Source organism: Pteropus vampyrus, unplaced genomic scaffold (genome assembly GCF_000151845.1).
Source record: "Pteropus vampyrus isolate Shadow unplaced genomic scaffold, Pvam_2.0 Scaffold518, whole genome shotgun sequence".
NCBI lineage: Eukaryota > Metazoa > Chordata > Mammalia > Chiroptera > Pteropodidae > Pteropus > Pteropus vampyrus.
The window spans coordinates 568,268-583,656 of NW_011889299.1; the positions used below are offsets into that span (position 1 = coordinate 568,268).

Sequence of the window (15,389 nt, forward strand, 5' to 3'; positions counted from 1 at the left end):
CATATAAAATACATATTAATAATATATACATGTATGAAGTAAATATGGTAAAATATTTTAAAATTTTGTATCTATATAGAGGGTATATATTTAATGCCCATGTGTTACACTGTCTACTTTTCTGTATGCTTGAGATTTTTCATAAAAAATTTTAAATAACAAATTTAAAAATAATACCCAGTCATTTAACAAAGGGGCTTCTTTCATATCCATCTTCTACTGGATGATTATAACAATAGCTCACGTTTAACGAAGACTTGCTCTTAATGCTAGGCATTGATTTAAGTTTAACTTAAACAATTTAAGTGTAAATTGATGAGTTCAATCCTTAAAACCACCCTTGAAGTATCTACTGTTAGCATCAGCCCCATTTTACAGTTGAGGAAACTGAGGCACAGAAGAGTTGTGTACCTTGCCCAAGAGCCCGCAGCTAGAAAGGAACAAAGCTGGAATTGGCGCTCACTGCCTTCTGAGGGCCCAGGTGATAGGGTATCAAGGTCACGGTCAGGACTAGAGAATGGATGCACATGGCTAGATGATCTGCTTCTGACAGGCTACAAGGAAATGAGAAACGAGAGTCAGAACTCTCATTGTTGAGACTGCGTGGAGGCTGGAGAGGTGGATGTGGGCTGGGGGTGTTGGAAGTTCCAGAAAACAGAGCATCCTGGAGATCTGCAGCCAGGAAAGTGAGAACAAAGCTGACAGGCATATCAGGAAGGTGGCGGGAGAGGTGTGGGACCCAGTCGTGCCTCAGAAGAGCCTGAGTGACAAGCTTCAATACTGGGACACCTGGTATGCTAGGAGGATGGAGGGAGGGGGCTGCAGAGGGATGCTGGGCCCAGAAGGGTGCGCTTAGCAGTGTAGGGTTTCCTCCTAGTGGCAGAAGGAAGGCATGGAGGGTTTGCTTTGCAATTGCTTTTACTGTCCTTTAAAAAGTTATTTTAATGAAAAATTTCAATTTTTTTTTTTGTAGAAATACAACCACCACCCATATGCCCACCACTTAGATAACTGGTTCTCAACCTTGATGACATGTAGGAATCAGCTGGGGAACTTTCAAAAAAAACTGATGTCTGGGACCCACCCCCAGAGGCTCTGATTTAATTTGTGTGGGGTGTAGTTTGAACATGGGGAGTTTTAAAAGCTCCCCAGGTGAATTTAATGTGTGTAACAGGGTTTAGAACCACTGCCTTAGAAAAATGGCTATTGACATTTTGCCATGTATATCTTTTGCTGAATCATTTTAAAGTAAATTATAGACATGACTCTTTACCCCTATATACTTTATCATGCATTGCCAAAAACACTATTGTGGCTCTTAAAAATCAAAAGCAATATTTTTACTGCAAAAAAATTAGAAGATATAAATTAAAAAGATTTTTTTTAAAAAAAGAATGCAATCAGAATAAAGTAAAATTCACTAGAACTGTACCACCTAGAGAGAGAGCCAGTGCTAATGTGTTGGCAGATCCCCTTTAAGGGCTTTCCTCTATCCACCTGTGTGTGTGTACACATAACACACAATGTTTTCTTTCTGTATTTTATTATGAAAAATTTCAAAATACAGAAGAGTTTAAAGAATTGTACAGTGAATACCCATAAACCTATCATATAGATTCTACAAATGTTAACATTGTGCTATATTTATTTTATCACAAATCTATCCTTTCATCCATCCACCAATCCATCTGATTTTTTTTTTACTGCATTTCAAAGTTAGTTATAGACATTGCTATACCTTATCCTTAAAGAGTTTGGCATGTATATCATTAACTAAAGTTCAATGTTTGTTTAAGGTCCCTCCCCTCTACCCCCCCCCACCTTTTCTTGAGGCAAAATTTTCAGACAGTGAAAAGCACAGGTCTTAAATATACCATGGATGAGTTTTGACAAATGTAAACACTCGTGTCACGTATATTTTTAAACAAAAATGAAATGCTATATGTGTATTTTATATATGTTGTTTCACTTAACATATTATAAACAGCTTTGTAGCTCATTCAAGTTGTCTTTTTTTTTTTGTACCTGATTCCCCATTGTTGGACACTTAGGCTTCTTCCAATTTTTCACTATAATAAATAGCATTGCAAATGGACATTCTTGTAGCTACATATTGACTCACATCCTTAATTTTTCATAAAGTAGTTCTAAGGATACAGTCAGACTTTCATCCTAGGAAAACACTTTTGATGTCTGGAGTGTGGATGTGGAAGGGGATTAGAAGAGAGAGGTCAGGAGGCAATCAGCCAAAAGGCTGGGTTCTATCCCTAGTTAGCACTTGATAGGACTGCAACTGGGCAGAAGCCTTGGAAACTGCAAGGCAGACAGTAGAGTTGGGGACAGAATGGAAAGGGAAGGGGAAATTCACATTAATTGAGGATCTAGTGTACCAGGGATTGTGCCGAGCATTTTACACGTCACCTCGGTTACTGCTCGGAACAACCCAGACTGATACTTATCATCTCCATTTTACAAGTGAAGAAAAATAAACTGCCCTCCTTTATCAAACTTGACATTCCAGCAACAGGGAACTATTTGTGGTTTCTTGTATGTTCCATACTCTTCCACATAATCCTTCTTTAGCAGCCCCCACCAAAACTCCAGGCTGGGGCAGGTTTCCTCTTCTGGGCTCTTCAGCCCTATTTTCACTCTGTCACAGCACTAATCCCCTATATTGTCCCTATCTCTCCTCTCTAGACCATGTGCTCCTTGAGGGTAGGGTCCTCTCTCAGGCTCAAGTTCCTAGCACAGGATCTGGAAGGTATTAGTAACTATGAATAAACACAGAAAGGTAATAATTGAAGGAGCAGAGGGTCAAATCCCAGGTCTGTCTTGATTCCAAAACACCTGCTCTTTACCATTCCAATTGCTTTTGGTTGGCCTGCCTAACCCAACATCTTTCTTTTTTGCCCCCAAGGACTGAGGAGGAGAAGAAAGACTGGGTCCAGGTAACATCCAAGAAGCTTTGTGGTAGGGGGCTGGAGGAGTATTAACAGGTCTCCTAGGGGTTGGTGGACTCTCCCCTAAAACTCACATCTGACCAGAATGGTCCTGGACAACAAACTTTACCATCCCCATTTTACAGATAAGCCAACTGAGGTCCAGAGGTTAAGCAGAAACTAACAAATTCTTCCTTTAGAGAGCTGGCTCCTCTGAGAGTGTAACCCCAGTGAGTTAAGCCCTGTTAAACCTTAAGCCCAGACAGTGGCTAGGAAGGCCTTCCGAGGTTTTGTAGCCACTGATCTCCCCTCCCTCTTTCCACAAATACAAGAACTGAAACCTGAATTTGGAAAGGGACTTGCTCAAGGGGCAGAGCAGTGCCTAGGACTCACTTTTCTGACTCCAAGCTAGGTCACGGGAATGTTGGGGTGAGAGTGGAAATGGGTGGGTTGTGAAGCGATCTGACCTCTCATTTCTTAACACCGCCTCCCCAGGCCATCAACTCCACCCTCCTGAAGCATGAACAAACGCTGGAGACCTTCAAACTGTTGAACTCAGCAAACAGGGAAGATGAAGACACACCCCCTAACTCTCCAGTAAGAGTCTACACCCCCTCCCTCTGCACTGGGACCCCTTCCAGGCCTCCAAGTCCCCACCTTTACCTTGGGATGTTCTTCTCTTCCCAGAGAATAAAGACCAGAGAGGCAGTGCATGACTTCAGAAGCAGTCTTCTGTTGGTAGGGCCTCAGAGGAATCACTAGGGAAATGGAGGCCCAGAAAGTAGAAGTGATTTACCTTCAGTAGCACAGTGAGGTAGGGACAGAGCCAGGAATCAAAGGCAGGTCTTCTGAACATGTCTGCTGCCTCCCAGTGATGATCCAAGCCTTGGAGCAGGGGCAAGGGCTGGCTGGACTGGGCTAGGGAGTAGCTGTCTCTGACCTGGGACCTGGCCCTCTCTCCAGAACGTGGATCTTGGGAAGCGGGCACCTACACCCATCCGAGAAAAGGAAGTCACCATGTGCATGCGCTGCCAGGAGCCCTTCAATTCCATCACCAAGCGCAGGCACCACTGCAAGGCCTGCGGGCATGTGAGTGTTGGGTGGCAGGGGCAGAGCTAGGGAGGGGACAGGCTGGCAGCCTGAAGGCTCACTTCTGAGAGGGCTCCCACCAAGCGGGGAGAGGCTGTGAGTCTGCTGTGGGAGTTAGTACACTGAAGGGGAAGGCCTGCTGGAATCAAGCTTCTCTTGCCCACCTGCCACTCCAGGTGGTTTGTGGGAAGTGCTCCGAGTTCCGGGCCCGCCTCATCTATGATAACAACCGCTCCAACCGCGTGTGTACTGACTGCTACGTGGCCTTGCATGGGGTACCTGGGAGCAGCCCAGCCTGCAGCCAGCATACACCCCAGCGCCGGAGGTCCATCCTGGAGGTAAGAGCCAGACCCACAACCACTAACCGTCCCACACTGAAGCCTGGGCATCTGAAACCATAGGGTGGCATGTGCATCCATTGAACAAGTGATCCAGGCTTGGAGTGAATACAATGAATGCAAGAGTGAATGAAAGCCAGTAATTTTTATTTAAGTGCTTTAGACATTTAATCCTAACAGTAACTATCTATCCATGCTATTACTATCCCTATTTTACAAATGAGGAAACTGAGGCCCAAGGAGGTTGTTTGCCCAAATCAGACAGCCATTGAGTGGCAAACCTTGGATGTATTTTTTTAAACAAATTTGTTTCTTATTACAAAGCAGGATATGTGCACTGAAGAAAATTAGACAATATTAAACAAAAATAATAAAAACACCCTATACTACCCACTAGATTACCATTAATGCTTTTGTTTCTTTCTAAGCACGTGCACATTTTGTGTTTAAATAAATTGAGTTATTTTACTTAACACTTAAAGAATGCTTACTCTGTGCCAGGCACACTGTTTTAAGCACTCTGCCTCTATTCATTTAACTCTTACAACAGCTCTATAGGCTCTCCTTCCAAGTGAACACATTTTCATTTAGAGCTAGGATTCTGAGCCAGGCTGCCTTACCCCCACCCATCCCCTTAACCACAATGCTAGGTTGCTTCTCACCGAGTGCAGGGAATGGATATGTGAAAGGTGAATAAAGATGGGGAAAAAAAAGTTGAGGTATAAATGCATAAATGGCTTGAGGAATAAATGGACTGATAGAAGAATGCCTGGCATTTAGGTGCCCCTGCTGAGAGCTGTATATCCTTCCCACCAACTCTTAAAGGTGGAAACCATGGCCTGACTGACTCACCTGAGGACATTGGGCAAATCACTCCTGGCATCTGAGCTTCAGTGTCCTCATCTGCAGTATGGGCATAGCAATCCCTACATTGTGGGGGTATTGAAGCCCAGAGGAGCCAGGCTAGGCCTTCGATCAATATTGATGCTCCCCATATCTCTGGCCACAGAAACAGGCCTCAGTGGCTGCGGAGAACAGCGTGATCTGCAGCTTCCTACACTACATGGAGAAGGGTGGGAAAGGCTGGCACAAGGCATGGTTTGTGGTCCCTGAGAATGAACCCTTGGTGCTGTACATCTATGGAGCCCCTCAGGTGTGTATCCTGCTCCTTTGGGTCTCTTCAGCCACCTGGCAAAACCTGGCTTCCCCCTTCCACTTCTGTCCTTGTCCTCTCCTTGTCCTTGGGGGATAGGGTAAGCCTCAGTGGAAGTCAGAACCCCCACTATTGTGAGACAATCTAGCTTGAGGCAAAGACTGATTGTGGGCCAACATATGTAGGGGGAAATGGGGTGAGTTGGGAGAGGAAGCTGGCTTCCTGAAAGAAGCCAGAGTGGAGAATGGGGCACTGCTAGGTCCAATTTGAGGGAGGGGAGGACATGCAGATGGGCCAACAACCTAGACAAAGACCTGAAAATGTTATTTGATGTATATATATGCTAAAGAGACTAGCCCAGCTGTTTTTGGGTATGAGGAAAAAGGCATTTGAACCCAGCCTGTGTCCTAGCCCCAGTTCAGATTTTTTCCTGTTGCTCTCAGTGGAGCCATGGAAGGTTCTCGAGCAGGGGAAGAGGGGTTTAGCAGGTGCAAAACCAGTGAGAAGCCCAACCCCAAAATGACTCGAGCTCTGTCCCTTTCTCTAGGATGTGAAAGCCCAGCGTAGCCTGCCCCTCATTGGTTTTGAGGTGGGGCCTCCTGAGGCGGGGGAGCGGCCTGACAGAAGGCATGTCTTCAAGATCACCCAGAGCCACCTGAGCTGGTACTTCAGCCCTGAGACAGAGGAGCTACAGCAGCGCTGGATGGCTGTGCTTGGCCGGGCAGGCCGTGGGGACACGTTCTGCCCAGGGCCCACACTGTCTGAGGACAGGGAGATGGAAGAGGCACCGGTGGCAGTTTTGGGAGCCACTGCTGAACCCTCTGAAGTTCCCCAGACCCGAGACAAGACCTAGAGAGTTTGGGGGGAACTGGGGCTCCCTGTCCCACACCCTAGCTGCCCATGTCCAGTTGGGGGCCCCAGCCCCCTTCCTTCCAGCTCAGTCAATACTTGAATTCCCATCATGGGCACTTTCAATCCAGAATGCTGGGTCTTGGGTTTTTTAATTCATCTTTTCACAAAATGTGGGCTTTTAAAAGAAATATTCCTACAGTGAATTTTTTTAAATCCCTGTCCCCAGGGAGGGTGGGAGCTGTTGCTAGACCTGCCTCAATTAGGCCAATTTTCCCTGATCCCCTCAGTACCCCCATAGATCCTGCCTCCACCCAATTCCCCACAAAGCACCACAGGCAAGAGACCTGGATTCAAGTGCCACTGACCCCATGGCTCTGGTTCACCCCTGCCCCCTCAACCAGTGTCTTCACATGTACGATGCTATGTGGGGTGGTGACCAGACCCCTCTTGCCTCCACAACTTACAGCTTCTACCCAGCCCCAAGACTACCCAGTATTTTATTGTCCAGACCCATGGCAGGGCCACCGGGCAGGACAAGGGAACAGGGGAGAGAACAATGGATACTCTTTGGGTTTTTTTTTTTTGTTTTTTTGTTTTTTTTTTTTTAAAGAAAATACAGTTTATTTCAGGCTTACAGAAACTTTTAGAGCACTGCTGTGCTCCATTTGTCCATCTGTTTATTTGTCCAAAGTACCAGGCTGCAAGCGTGGGCCCAGAAACTGTTCCCTTGCTGAGTTCTGAAGCTCAGCTACCAGAAGGCTGATGCCAACGCTACTTACAGAGTAAACAATAAGGTATTATTTATTGAGGTCTTAAGCCTCATCCCTAGACTTGGATGGGATGGAAATAAGAGTTTGTTAAAAGGTTGGAAGAGACAGAAAATAAAGCCCAGGTCCCCCAAGCTCACCACCTTGCCAAGGTCTTAAGACTTCCTGAAGGAACTCAGGGCTGGAGGCTGGGGTGTAGGGAGTGTTCCCGGAAGGCTCCAATTTCTGGGCAGGGGTACAGAGCTGCTGTGTGTGTGTATACACGGGTGAAGAGTGGGAGAGGTACTACAGCTTTCACTTATATCAACTAATCTTTCAGTTGCGTGTTCATGTCACCATTCCTGACCCAGCAAAAGTATTGGTTCCCTTATGCTGAGTATTGGTTCTGTTGGTCCTCTCTCTTCACAAGTCTACCTGCCTACTGTCAACAAGTATTTAGCTTCTCCTCCAGCCACACCCATACCCATTCATCCTTCCTTCTTCATAATGCACCCAAGAGGCACTGTGCTGGAAAACCAGGCCTTATCATTCAGGTAGTAACTTAAGGCCCAAGGGGATACAGTGAACCAGGTTCCATCAACCAAAGACAAAGGACCCTAGGGCTCTTCTTCCCCTGGAGGGAGCTGGACAGGGAAATAGGGAGAAGGTGGAGATGAGATAACCAGTCCAGAGGTCCACAACCCTCCAAAAAAAATCTCAAAACAACTAGCAAACAAGGGCCCAAACCATTTGCGGCCCCACTCATTTCTTTCTCCGGACGATGGTCCAGCCATCCTCCACTATATCCTCTTCCTTAATAGTCTGGGAGTCTGGACCAGAGGGTTCAGGCTGGGGGCTGACTCCATCTGTAGCTGCCCCATCATTCACAGCTGTGACCTGGAAGAGAAATGCAAAAGAGCTAAAAGCAACACCTCCCAGATGTGGCCACTGGAGACCCAGGCTCTCCTCCCAGCTTTGCAAGGATTGGCTGTGTGACCTTAGGTAAGTTCCCTGCCCTCTCTAGATAATGCAACCACCACCACCCCACCCCCATCACTTCCCTGTGAAGCTAGTTGATCTCCCAGAAAAGTGAAAATATCTGCATCTCCCCCACACAAGGGGCACCCCTTTACCTCCATCTCCTCCACATTGTCTGCATCATCCTTATCCGTCTCTCTAGCTGTTGTAAGTGCAGTGGCTCTAACCTCGCACTTTTTTTGAGTGATGTGGGAGGCCATCTCCTTCAGAGCAGTGCCATCACCCCTCTGGAAGTGGTGGAACAGGGTCTGCAGCTGTTGACTCACCTATCAAAACATTCAACCAGCTTGGATTTTTCTAGAGAACCTACAATACAACCAGCCCGTATTTGCAGCAAAAGTGGGGCGGGGTTTGGAATTTTCCAGAAGAAAATGGGGCTCTTTTCTCCCCCAAAGAGTTCACTAATGAAAAATCCACATATGAAGGGCTCAGGTAAGGGCCTGGAGCTTTGAAGGAGGGCCTCCTAGCAGGGAAGGCACTGGAACTGGTTTTGAAAGATGTAAGATGTAAAAGGGAAAGAAATCCCAGCAAGGGGAGTGATAGTGACCAGAGCAGGGGTGGAAATGTACCTGGCCTGACCTGCCCTTGGGATGGGGGTGAAGAACAGACCTGACTAAGAATGATATATGGAGTGAAATAAAAGAGTAGAGACAGGGTTTGGAAAGGCCTAGGACGATTAGACTTTTTCCACTGGGCAATAGGTAGTCATAAAGAATTCTTGTGCAAGACTTAGGAATGGTTGGAATCAAGAATCTTGGCCTAAAATAGATACTTTGGAAGAAAGACTGCAGGCAGGGAGATGGCAGTTGTGTCCACGACATGCTCACCTGGGGCAGACTCCCATCCTCTACAACCGTGTCAAATTCATTTGTCATGAGCTCTCCAAGGAAGTCTTCCACCTCATTTAGCTCCAAGTCAGCTGAGTAGAAAAGGATAGGGCCCTCTGGTCAATGATCAGCCAACTTCATCACTTCTGCCTGCTACTCTTCAATACCTACCTGCTGGGTCCACATTTGGTTGGTGGGTAAAGGGTCCAAACAGTGAGCCTTTTATTTGCTAAACTGTTCCACATTCCAAGTTTTAACATCACTTTTTTTTTTTTAATTGAGAGACCCTTCACAACTTTGTCTCCACTGATATAGGCGGGCACAGACCAACGAGATAAGAAGAAATGGATATAAGTATTTGCAATGATGAAATCATCATAGCCTTGACATCAACAGATTGTGACTGGCTAAACCCTCCTCTCTGGGCTTCAGTTACCTTATGAGCTCATGCTCTTTTTCTTTAATTAGAGAATTACTCAAAGTCTTTCACAAAGCTCCTTGTTCTATCTTCCTTTTGGTAGAGTTCATTCACCCCCTTGGCTTTCCCTACCATTCTAACTTAATATCCCTTAAATATGTCTCCAACACAGACAATGTTCTACCTGTTTCACAGGTACCTCAGACTCTCCATATCCAAAGCCAGACTCATCACCTTACCTTCCAAACCTACTTCTCATCTCCACGGTTACTGTTCCATGAAAGGCACCTATTCCGCATGGCAGACCCACACCAGAATCCTGCCTCCTTTTCCTTCCCCCTCTACAGCCAAATAATCTCCAAGGCCCTAATTGACTCCTCCTTTTCCATGACTATTACCACTGCCCTAGTTCAGGCCTCATCATTTTCTAGACAGAAACAGCCTTAGTCTTTCCCTCTCCAGTCCATGCTCCATGTTGATTACTTTCTGAACCTTCTAGCCAGCAAATTCCATCCTGTTACTCACCTTAGAAACTGCCCATTAATTTTTCTCACTTACTGCAGTGCTTCGTATTCCAATTTTGGGAAATAACTGTCCTGCTTGGTTTTAAAGGAAATCTCTCCATATAAAGCTAATGGGAAACAAAGATAAACAGGCTTCTTTTTAGTGGTTCTTATCCTGATCCAAGTCTTTACTATGTTAATGATCATTATGACTCTTAAGTAAGAGCTGAAGAAAAATGCTTTTCTTACATAATTTGACTGGAGAAGTTTCTTCACTGAACACCTAACAGAACTAGTCTTCCATAGCATGCATTCTGGCAAAAGCTGGCCTAAAAGACAATATAAAAGGCACATAAGGCCTTCCACATCTTACCCTTCTCCAGAAGCATCCCCAAACCCCATACTCTATCACTCTTCCCTTCCACACACTCACAAGTGTGTGCACGCTCACAAGCGCTTACTGAGCACCCTACTACTTTCCAAATATAACACATAATCTCATACCACAGAATTTGAGTTGCTCTCCCTGCCTCCCCCACCTAGTTAACTCCTCATCCCTTAAAACTCAGCCCAATCACAAACTCCCCTAACAATCTTCAAAAGAAGCCTCCTCCCCAGTCTCATGTTACTCAAACACCTTGAGCTCTTTATTAGAGCATCTATCGCCCTGTGTAAATACCTACTTACTTATCTGGATCCCTTATTAGATTGTGAACTTCACTGAGAGATCTCTGCCTAATGTCATCTCCAAGACTAAAAAACTAAGTGAAGAATTTTGTAAAAATCATACTATGCAAGATGCCTCTGCAGGGCCCCTTTTTCTTATATGACCCTCAAGACACATCAAATGGATAGATCTTTGCTGTTCAAATAGCCAAATGTGCTTACTGAGCTCTTAAAATGTAGCTAGGCCAAAACGAGTTGTGCTAAAACTGTAAAACGCCCACTAGATTTTGAAAACGTAATGCTAAAAAAGGATGTAAAATATCTCATTAATGTTTTATACTGATTATAAGCTGAAATATTTTGGATATATTGAGTTGAATAACAATTTCATCTGCTTCTTTTCACGAAAGCGGCTGCTGAAAAATTTTAAATTACACGATGTGACTCGCATATTTCTATTGGACAGCGCTGAGGTGGATACTTTTATATCTATTTTTAAGGAATTAAGATTGAGTGTCAGGGAGGTAAAATGATTTGTCCAGAGTGATACCATGAGTCAATGACACAGCCCCTAAGACTCCAAAGCCTGTATTCACTCCAACTCGCCCTCACACCAACTTGACAACTGCGCAAGAGGAAGTGCGGTCTCCCCACCACCGGCCGCCTCCTCCTCCTCCCCGCCTCCACCCTCCCAACACACCGGTCACAGGCCCTCACATTCACTCACCATTGCGGAAGAAATACTCCTCCACTGCACCCCCCAGCCACTCGGCCTTCTCCTGGCTGTGCACGCCCCCGAAGCCATTCTCCACAGCGATCTGTGAACACAGGCCCAATCCGACCACGTCAGCCCGGGAGCCGTCCTGGGGTGGCGTGGGATTCGCCGCTTACACCGCCCAGTGGAGCCTCAAGGCCTCGCCCAACCAACTCCTATTCTGCCCCAAGCCCTAAGCTTAATCCCGGCCTCGGACCCACTAACCTGCAAGGCCGGCCAAGCCTCTAGCGCCGCGCGGACTCCAGCGCGGAAGAGCGCTCGCGAATCTTCCCCAGCGCCCGCCATCATGCGGCCGCAGACCACGTGACGCCCAGGTGGTTCAATCCCTCTGCGGCAGGGCCCAGGCAGAATGAGGCGAAAGCCGAGCCTGAGAACACAGATTTCCCTTTCCGCTAACCTGACGGCGAGGCTAGAGCAATAGAAAAGTCTGTTAGAGCAATGGATGACAGCACTACAGTTACTCGCGCACAATAATTAAATGAAAGGAAGCCAGAAGTGGAGGACGCCTGGGGCCATGGGTTCCAAGCCACGGGTACTGCGCAGAAAAGGTATGGGGAACTTATTAACGATACAGATTTCAGTCCCTGAGAAAGAGGAATCAACCTCTGGGAGTACAGCCTAAAAAAAAATCTGCGTTTTAAAAAAGCATCCTAACATCCGTAGAACACTGCACCCAATAGCCGCAGACTACACATTTTTCTGTAGTGCGCAAGGAACATTCTCCAGGACCTCTGCTAAGTGACATATGCTAAGTCACAAAGCAGGCTCCAGTAGATTTAAAATGATCTATGTAAAATAAAGTGTGTTTTCTGACCACAGTATAGTGAGATTAGAAATCAGTAACAAAGAAATTTGTGAAATTCACAAATATGTAGAAATTAACTTACTTCCAAATAACAAATGGGCTAAAGAAAAAATCGTGAGGGAAATTAGAAAACATATTGAAATGAATGAAAACGAAAGCACAGCACATCAAAATTTATAAGATGCTGCTAATTCGATGCTTAAAGGGAATTTTATAGTTGTAAACACCCATATTTAAAAAAAAAAAAAACAAGAAGAAAGATCTCAAGTTAATAACCTAACCTTACACCTTAGGAAACTAGAAAAAGAAGAACAAAGTAATCCCAAAGCAAGCAGAAGGAAAGAAATAATAAAGATTGGAAAAGAAATAAATGGAATAGAAAATTGAAAAACAATAGAGAAAATCAGTGAAACCAAAAATTGGTTATTCGAAAAAAATTAACAAAATGACAAACTTTAAACTAGATGGATTAAGTTAAAAAAAAAAGAGAGAGAGAGAGAGGATTCAAATTATTGAAATCAGTAATGAAAGAGGTGACATCACTAGTGGCTAGTCAAAGAAGACGATGTATTGTATGTTACCATTTACATGAAATGTACAGAATAGGCAAATCTACAGATTCAGAAAGTAGATTAATGGTTACCCGGAGCTTGAGGAGGCAGGAAATGGGGTCTGACTCCTAATGGGTACAGGGTTTCTCTTGAGTGATGAAAACATTCTAAAATTAGATGTGGTGATGGTTGCTGTTAAAGGCTAAGTTGTGACCTCCCTCCCCCCAATTCATATGTTGAAGCCCTTACCTCCAGTACTTTAGAATGTAACTGTATTTGGAGATAGATCTTTTAAAGAAGTAATTAAGGTAAAATGAGGCCATATGGTTGTGCCCTAATTCAGTATGATTGCTGTCCTTACAAAAAGAGATTAGGACATGGAAAGAGACACCAGACACATGTGTGCACAGAGAGGCGACCTTGTGAACACAGAAAAGGTGGACATCTGCAAGCAAAGGAGAAAGGTCTCAGAAGAAACCAAATCTGCCAACAACTTGATCTTGAACCTCTAGCTTCTAGACTTTAGAGAAAATAAATTTTTGTTGTTAAAATCATCAATCTGTGGCATTTTGTTATGGCAGCTCTAACAAACTAATACAGTTGCACAAGTCTGTGAATATACTAACAACCAGTGAATTGTACACTTTAAATGGGTGATATATATAATATCTCAAGCTGTTTGTAGAAAAGTATTGTAGGTGACTCCTTCTCACAGCAAAGGTTGCAAACTTTGGACAAGACCATGTTAACAAACAGTACTGAGGCTAAAGAAGGACCACTCCCCACACAATTAGTCAGAAGACAAAAAAGGCTTCTTGATCAGCTGCCCCAAGGAAGACAATGAACAAAGGACTCTCTGGGCAATGCCTGCTCTCAGGGACATTTTCTGCTGTTATGGGCACTGCATGCTCCTTTGGCCATGCCCATGGACATTATGTGCCTGCTCCGCATGAGAAGGTGGCTGGTCCGCTGTTCTCAAAAACACTATCTGCTTCTGTAACTAAGAAGCACATTTTGCTCTCACTCTCTTAGGAAGGCAGTTACTCCCCTGATGAGCTAGTTTTGCCAAGTAGCAAGGTCAAGAGATGACAGAGCAGCTGATTCCAGGACCAGACACCCAGTTTCTCTTGCCTCCCCTCCAGGTAGCCTGAGAAACAAAGCCCAGCTGAAAAGACAAGATGATCTTGGCCACCCCAACTACCTTAGTTTCCATGACTACCGATTTCCCTATATAATCAGTGATTCCAAGACACTCACGGACCCAGGCTTTTAGAGCAATGGCCACCTATGTCTCTGGGAGTTGCAACTCTCTAATAAACACATATTCTATTTAGCCCGACTCCTGTGTCGGACTTTTGGCTGTGAGTGGCACAGGTAGCAAGAGTCCCAGACTCAGTTCCCCTCCAGTTTCACTGCTTCCGTGCCTGGCCCTATGCTGAATGCTGCTGGATCATGGGGTTTGGTAGATGTTCAAGGAGCTCGCAGTCTGGCATGCAAGATTTGTCCAAAAACCATAGAGCATGATCAATCTTCAGGGTGAATCTAGGTTTGGGTTTTTTTTTCTTTTTTTTTTTCCCTCTGTCAGAATTAAGTTTTATGGATCTAGGTTTTAAAAGGCCTGAAGCACAATTTTGCAAGCCCTCTTTAAAAAAATATTACAAGGGTGGCAGGGAGGAGGGAGAGGAAAGGTAGATGGGGTAAAAGGGGTCAACTATATGGTGACAGAAAGAAACCAAACTGTGGGCAGTGAACACAAAATGCAATATATATATACATACACATATATGTACTTTACTGTCGAATTGTACTCCTGAAACTTACTGGATTTCGTTAACCAGTGTCACCATAATTAAACAAACAAACAAACAAACAAACAAACAAATAAATAAATTACAAATTGAGGTATGAAAGTGAGTATTGGTTTAGATTTACAAAAGTAGTCACAAATTTTACAAATTACAAATTTTTAAACTGACAAATGCCATAAACATCTTCAAATCCATAAAAATAAAATATTTTATTAATTGCCTGACTCACCCCCTATTTATTTTTCTCTTTTTTATAGCAAACTCTTTGATATCCTCTTGTAAATAAATATGACAATTATTTTATAATAACATTTCCTAGAGAGAATAAAAAGAATTCAATTGAATTCAAGTCCATTCAGTTGATCAAAATTTTTTACATATGATATTTTACAAAAGGTTCAACTTCACAACTTGTTATCAGTAATGTAAATTTTAAGATTGTTGTCAAATTTTGGAAAACTTCTATCTAGTTTCTTTACATGTGAACCGTAAAATTTCTGGGTATTTTAACTGTGTTGTGCAGTGACAAATCTTAAATACTCTTCCAAGTAACCAGGGACTTGGAAATGGCCTGTGTAAATTTGAGGCTCTGAGGTTTAAGCTTTTTCAGTTATCCATCTCTGTGCAATGTGAGAGGAGAAAGGAGCACAGGTCCCAGGGGAGTGCAGCAGAGGGGTCCCTAACCCAGTTGTAGAGGTGATGACAAGCCTCTCAGAGATTGATGCCAGAGCTGATGCAAAGTTTGAATGGAATTTTGCTAGTTGATGGGGAGTTTGTGTGTCCAGTAATGGGGGTGTTACTAAAAATAAAAAAATAAATTAAAAAAAAAAAAGCCTTTCATGCCAAGGAAACAATGTATACAAAGATTCAGAGGCAGGAAA

General features: G+C 44.3%; 2 protein-coding genes across 2 annotated transcripts in view; one reads left to right on the forward strand and one right to left on the reverse strand.

Moving 5' to 3' along the window:
* The window catches only part of FGD1 (FYVE, RhoGEF and PH domain containing 1), a 38,417-nt gene extending 31,916 nt beyond the window's left edge, over positions 1-6,501 (forward strand). The window contains exons 13-18 of the mRNA XM_011383460.2: positions 2,918-2,948; positions 3,435-3,536; positions 3,903-4,028; positions 4,205-4,366; positions 5,376-5,519; positions 6,067-6,501. Of these exons, the coding sequence (XP_011381762.1) occupies positions 2,918-2,948; positions 3,435-3,536; positions 3,903-4,028; positions 4,205-4,366; positions 5,376-5,519; positions 6,067-6,372 (871 nt within the window). The 3' untranslated portion in view covers positions 6,373-6,501. The remainder of the gene's footprint in view (positions 1-2,917; positions 2,949-3,434; positions 3,537-3,902; positions 4,029-4,204; positions 4,367-5,375; positions 5,520-6,066) is intronic.
* Positions 6,502-6,994: 493 nt separating this feature from the next.
* TSR2 (TSR2, ribosome maturation factor) lies at positions 6,995-11,699 on the reverse strand. Its single transcript, XM_011383400.2, has 5 exons — positions 11,549-11,699; positions 11,297-11,387; positions 8,983-9,074; positions 8,251-8,421; positions 6,995-8,014 (listed from the first exon to the last, which is right to left on the reverse strand). Exons 1-5 carry the CDS (start codon positions 11,630-11,632, stop codon positions 7,880-7,882), a joined length of 573 nt encoding a protein of 190 aa, XP_011381702.1. The 5' UTR covers positions 11,633-11,699; the 3' UTR covers positions 6,995-7,879.
* Positions 11,700-15,389: the final 3,690 nt, after the last annotated feature.

Bases quoted from the DNA above. Each gene is read 5' to 3' on its own strand.
- TSR2 (XM_011383400.2), bottom strand. From the start codon at position 11,632: ATGATGGCGGGCGCTGGGGAAGATTCGCGAGCGCTCTTCCGCGCTGGA. The intron at 11,388-11,548 runs GTTAGTGGGTCC...CTGTGTTCACAG, and splicing joins AGGCTTGGCCGGCCTTGCAG to ATCGCTGTGGAGAATGGCTT. The intron at 9,075-11,296 runs GTGAGTGAATGT...TTTTCTACTCAG, and splicing joins GGAGTATTTCTTCCGCAATG to CTGACTTGGAGCTAAATGAG.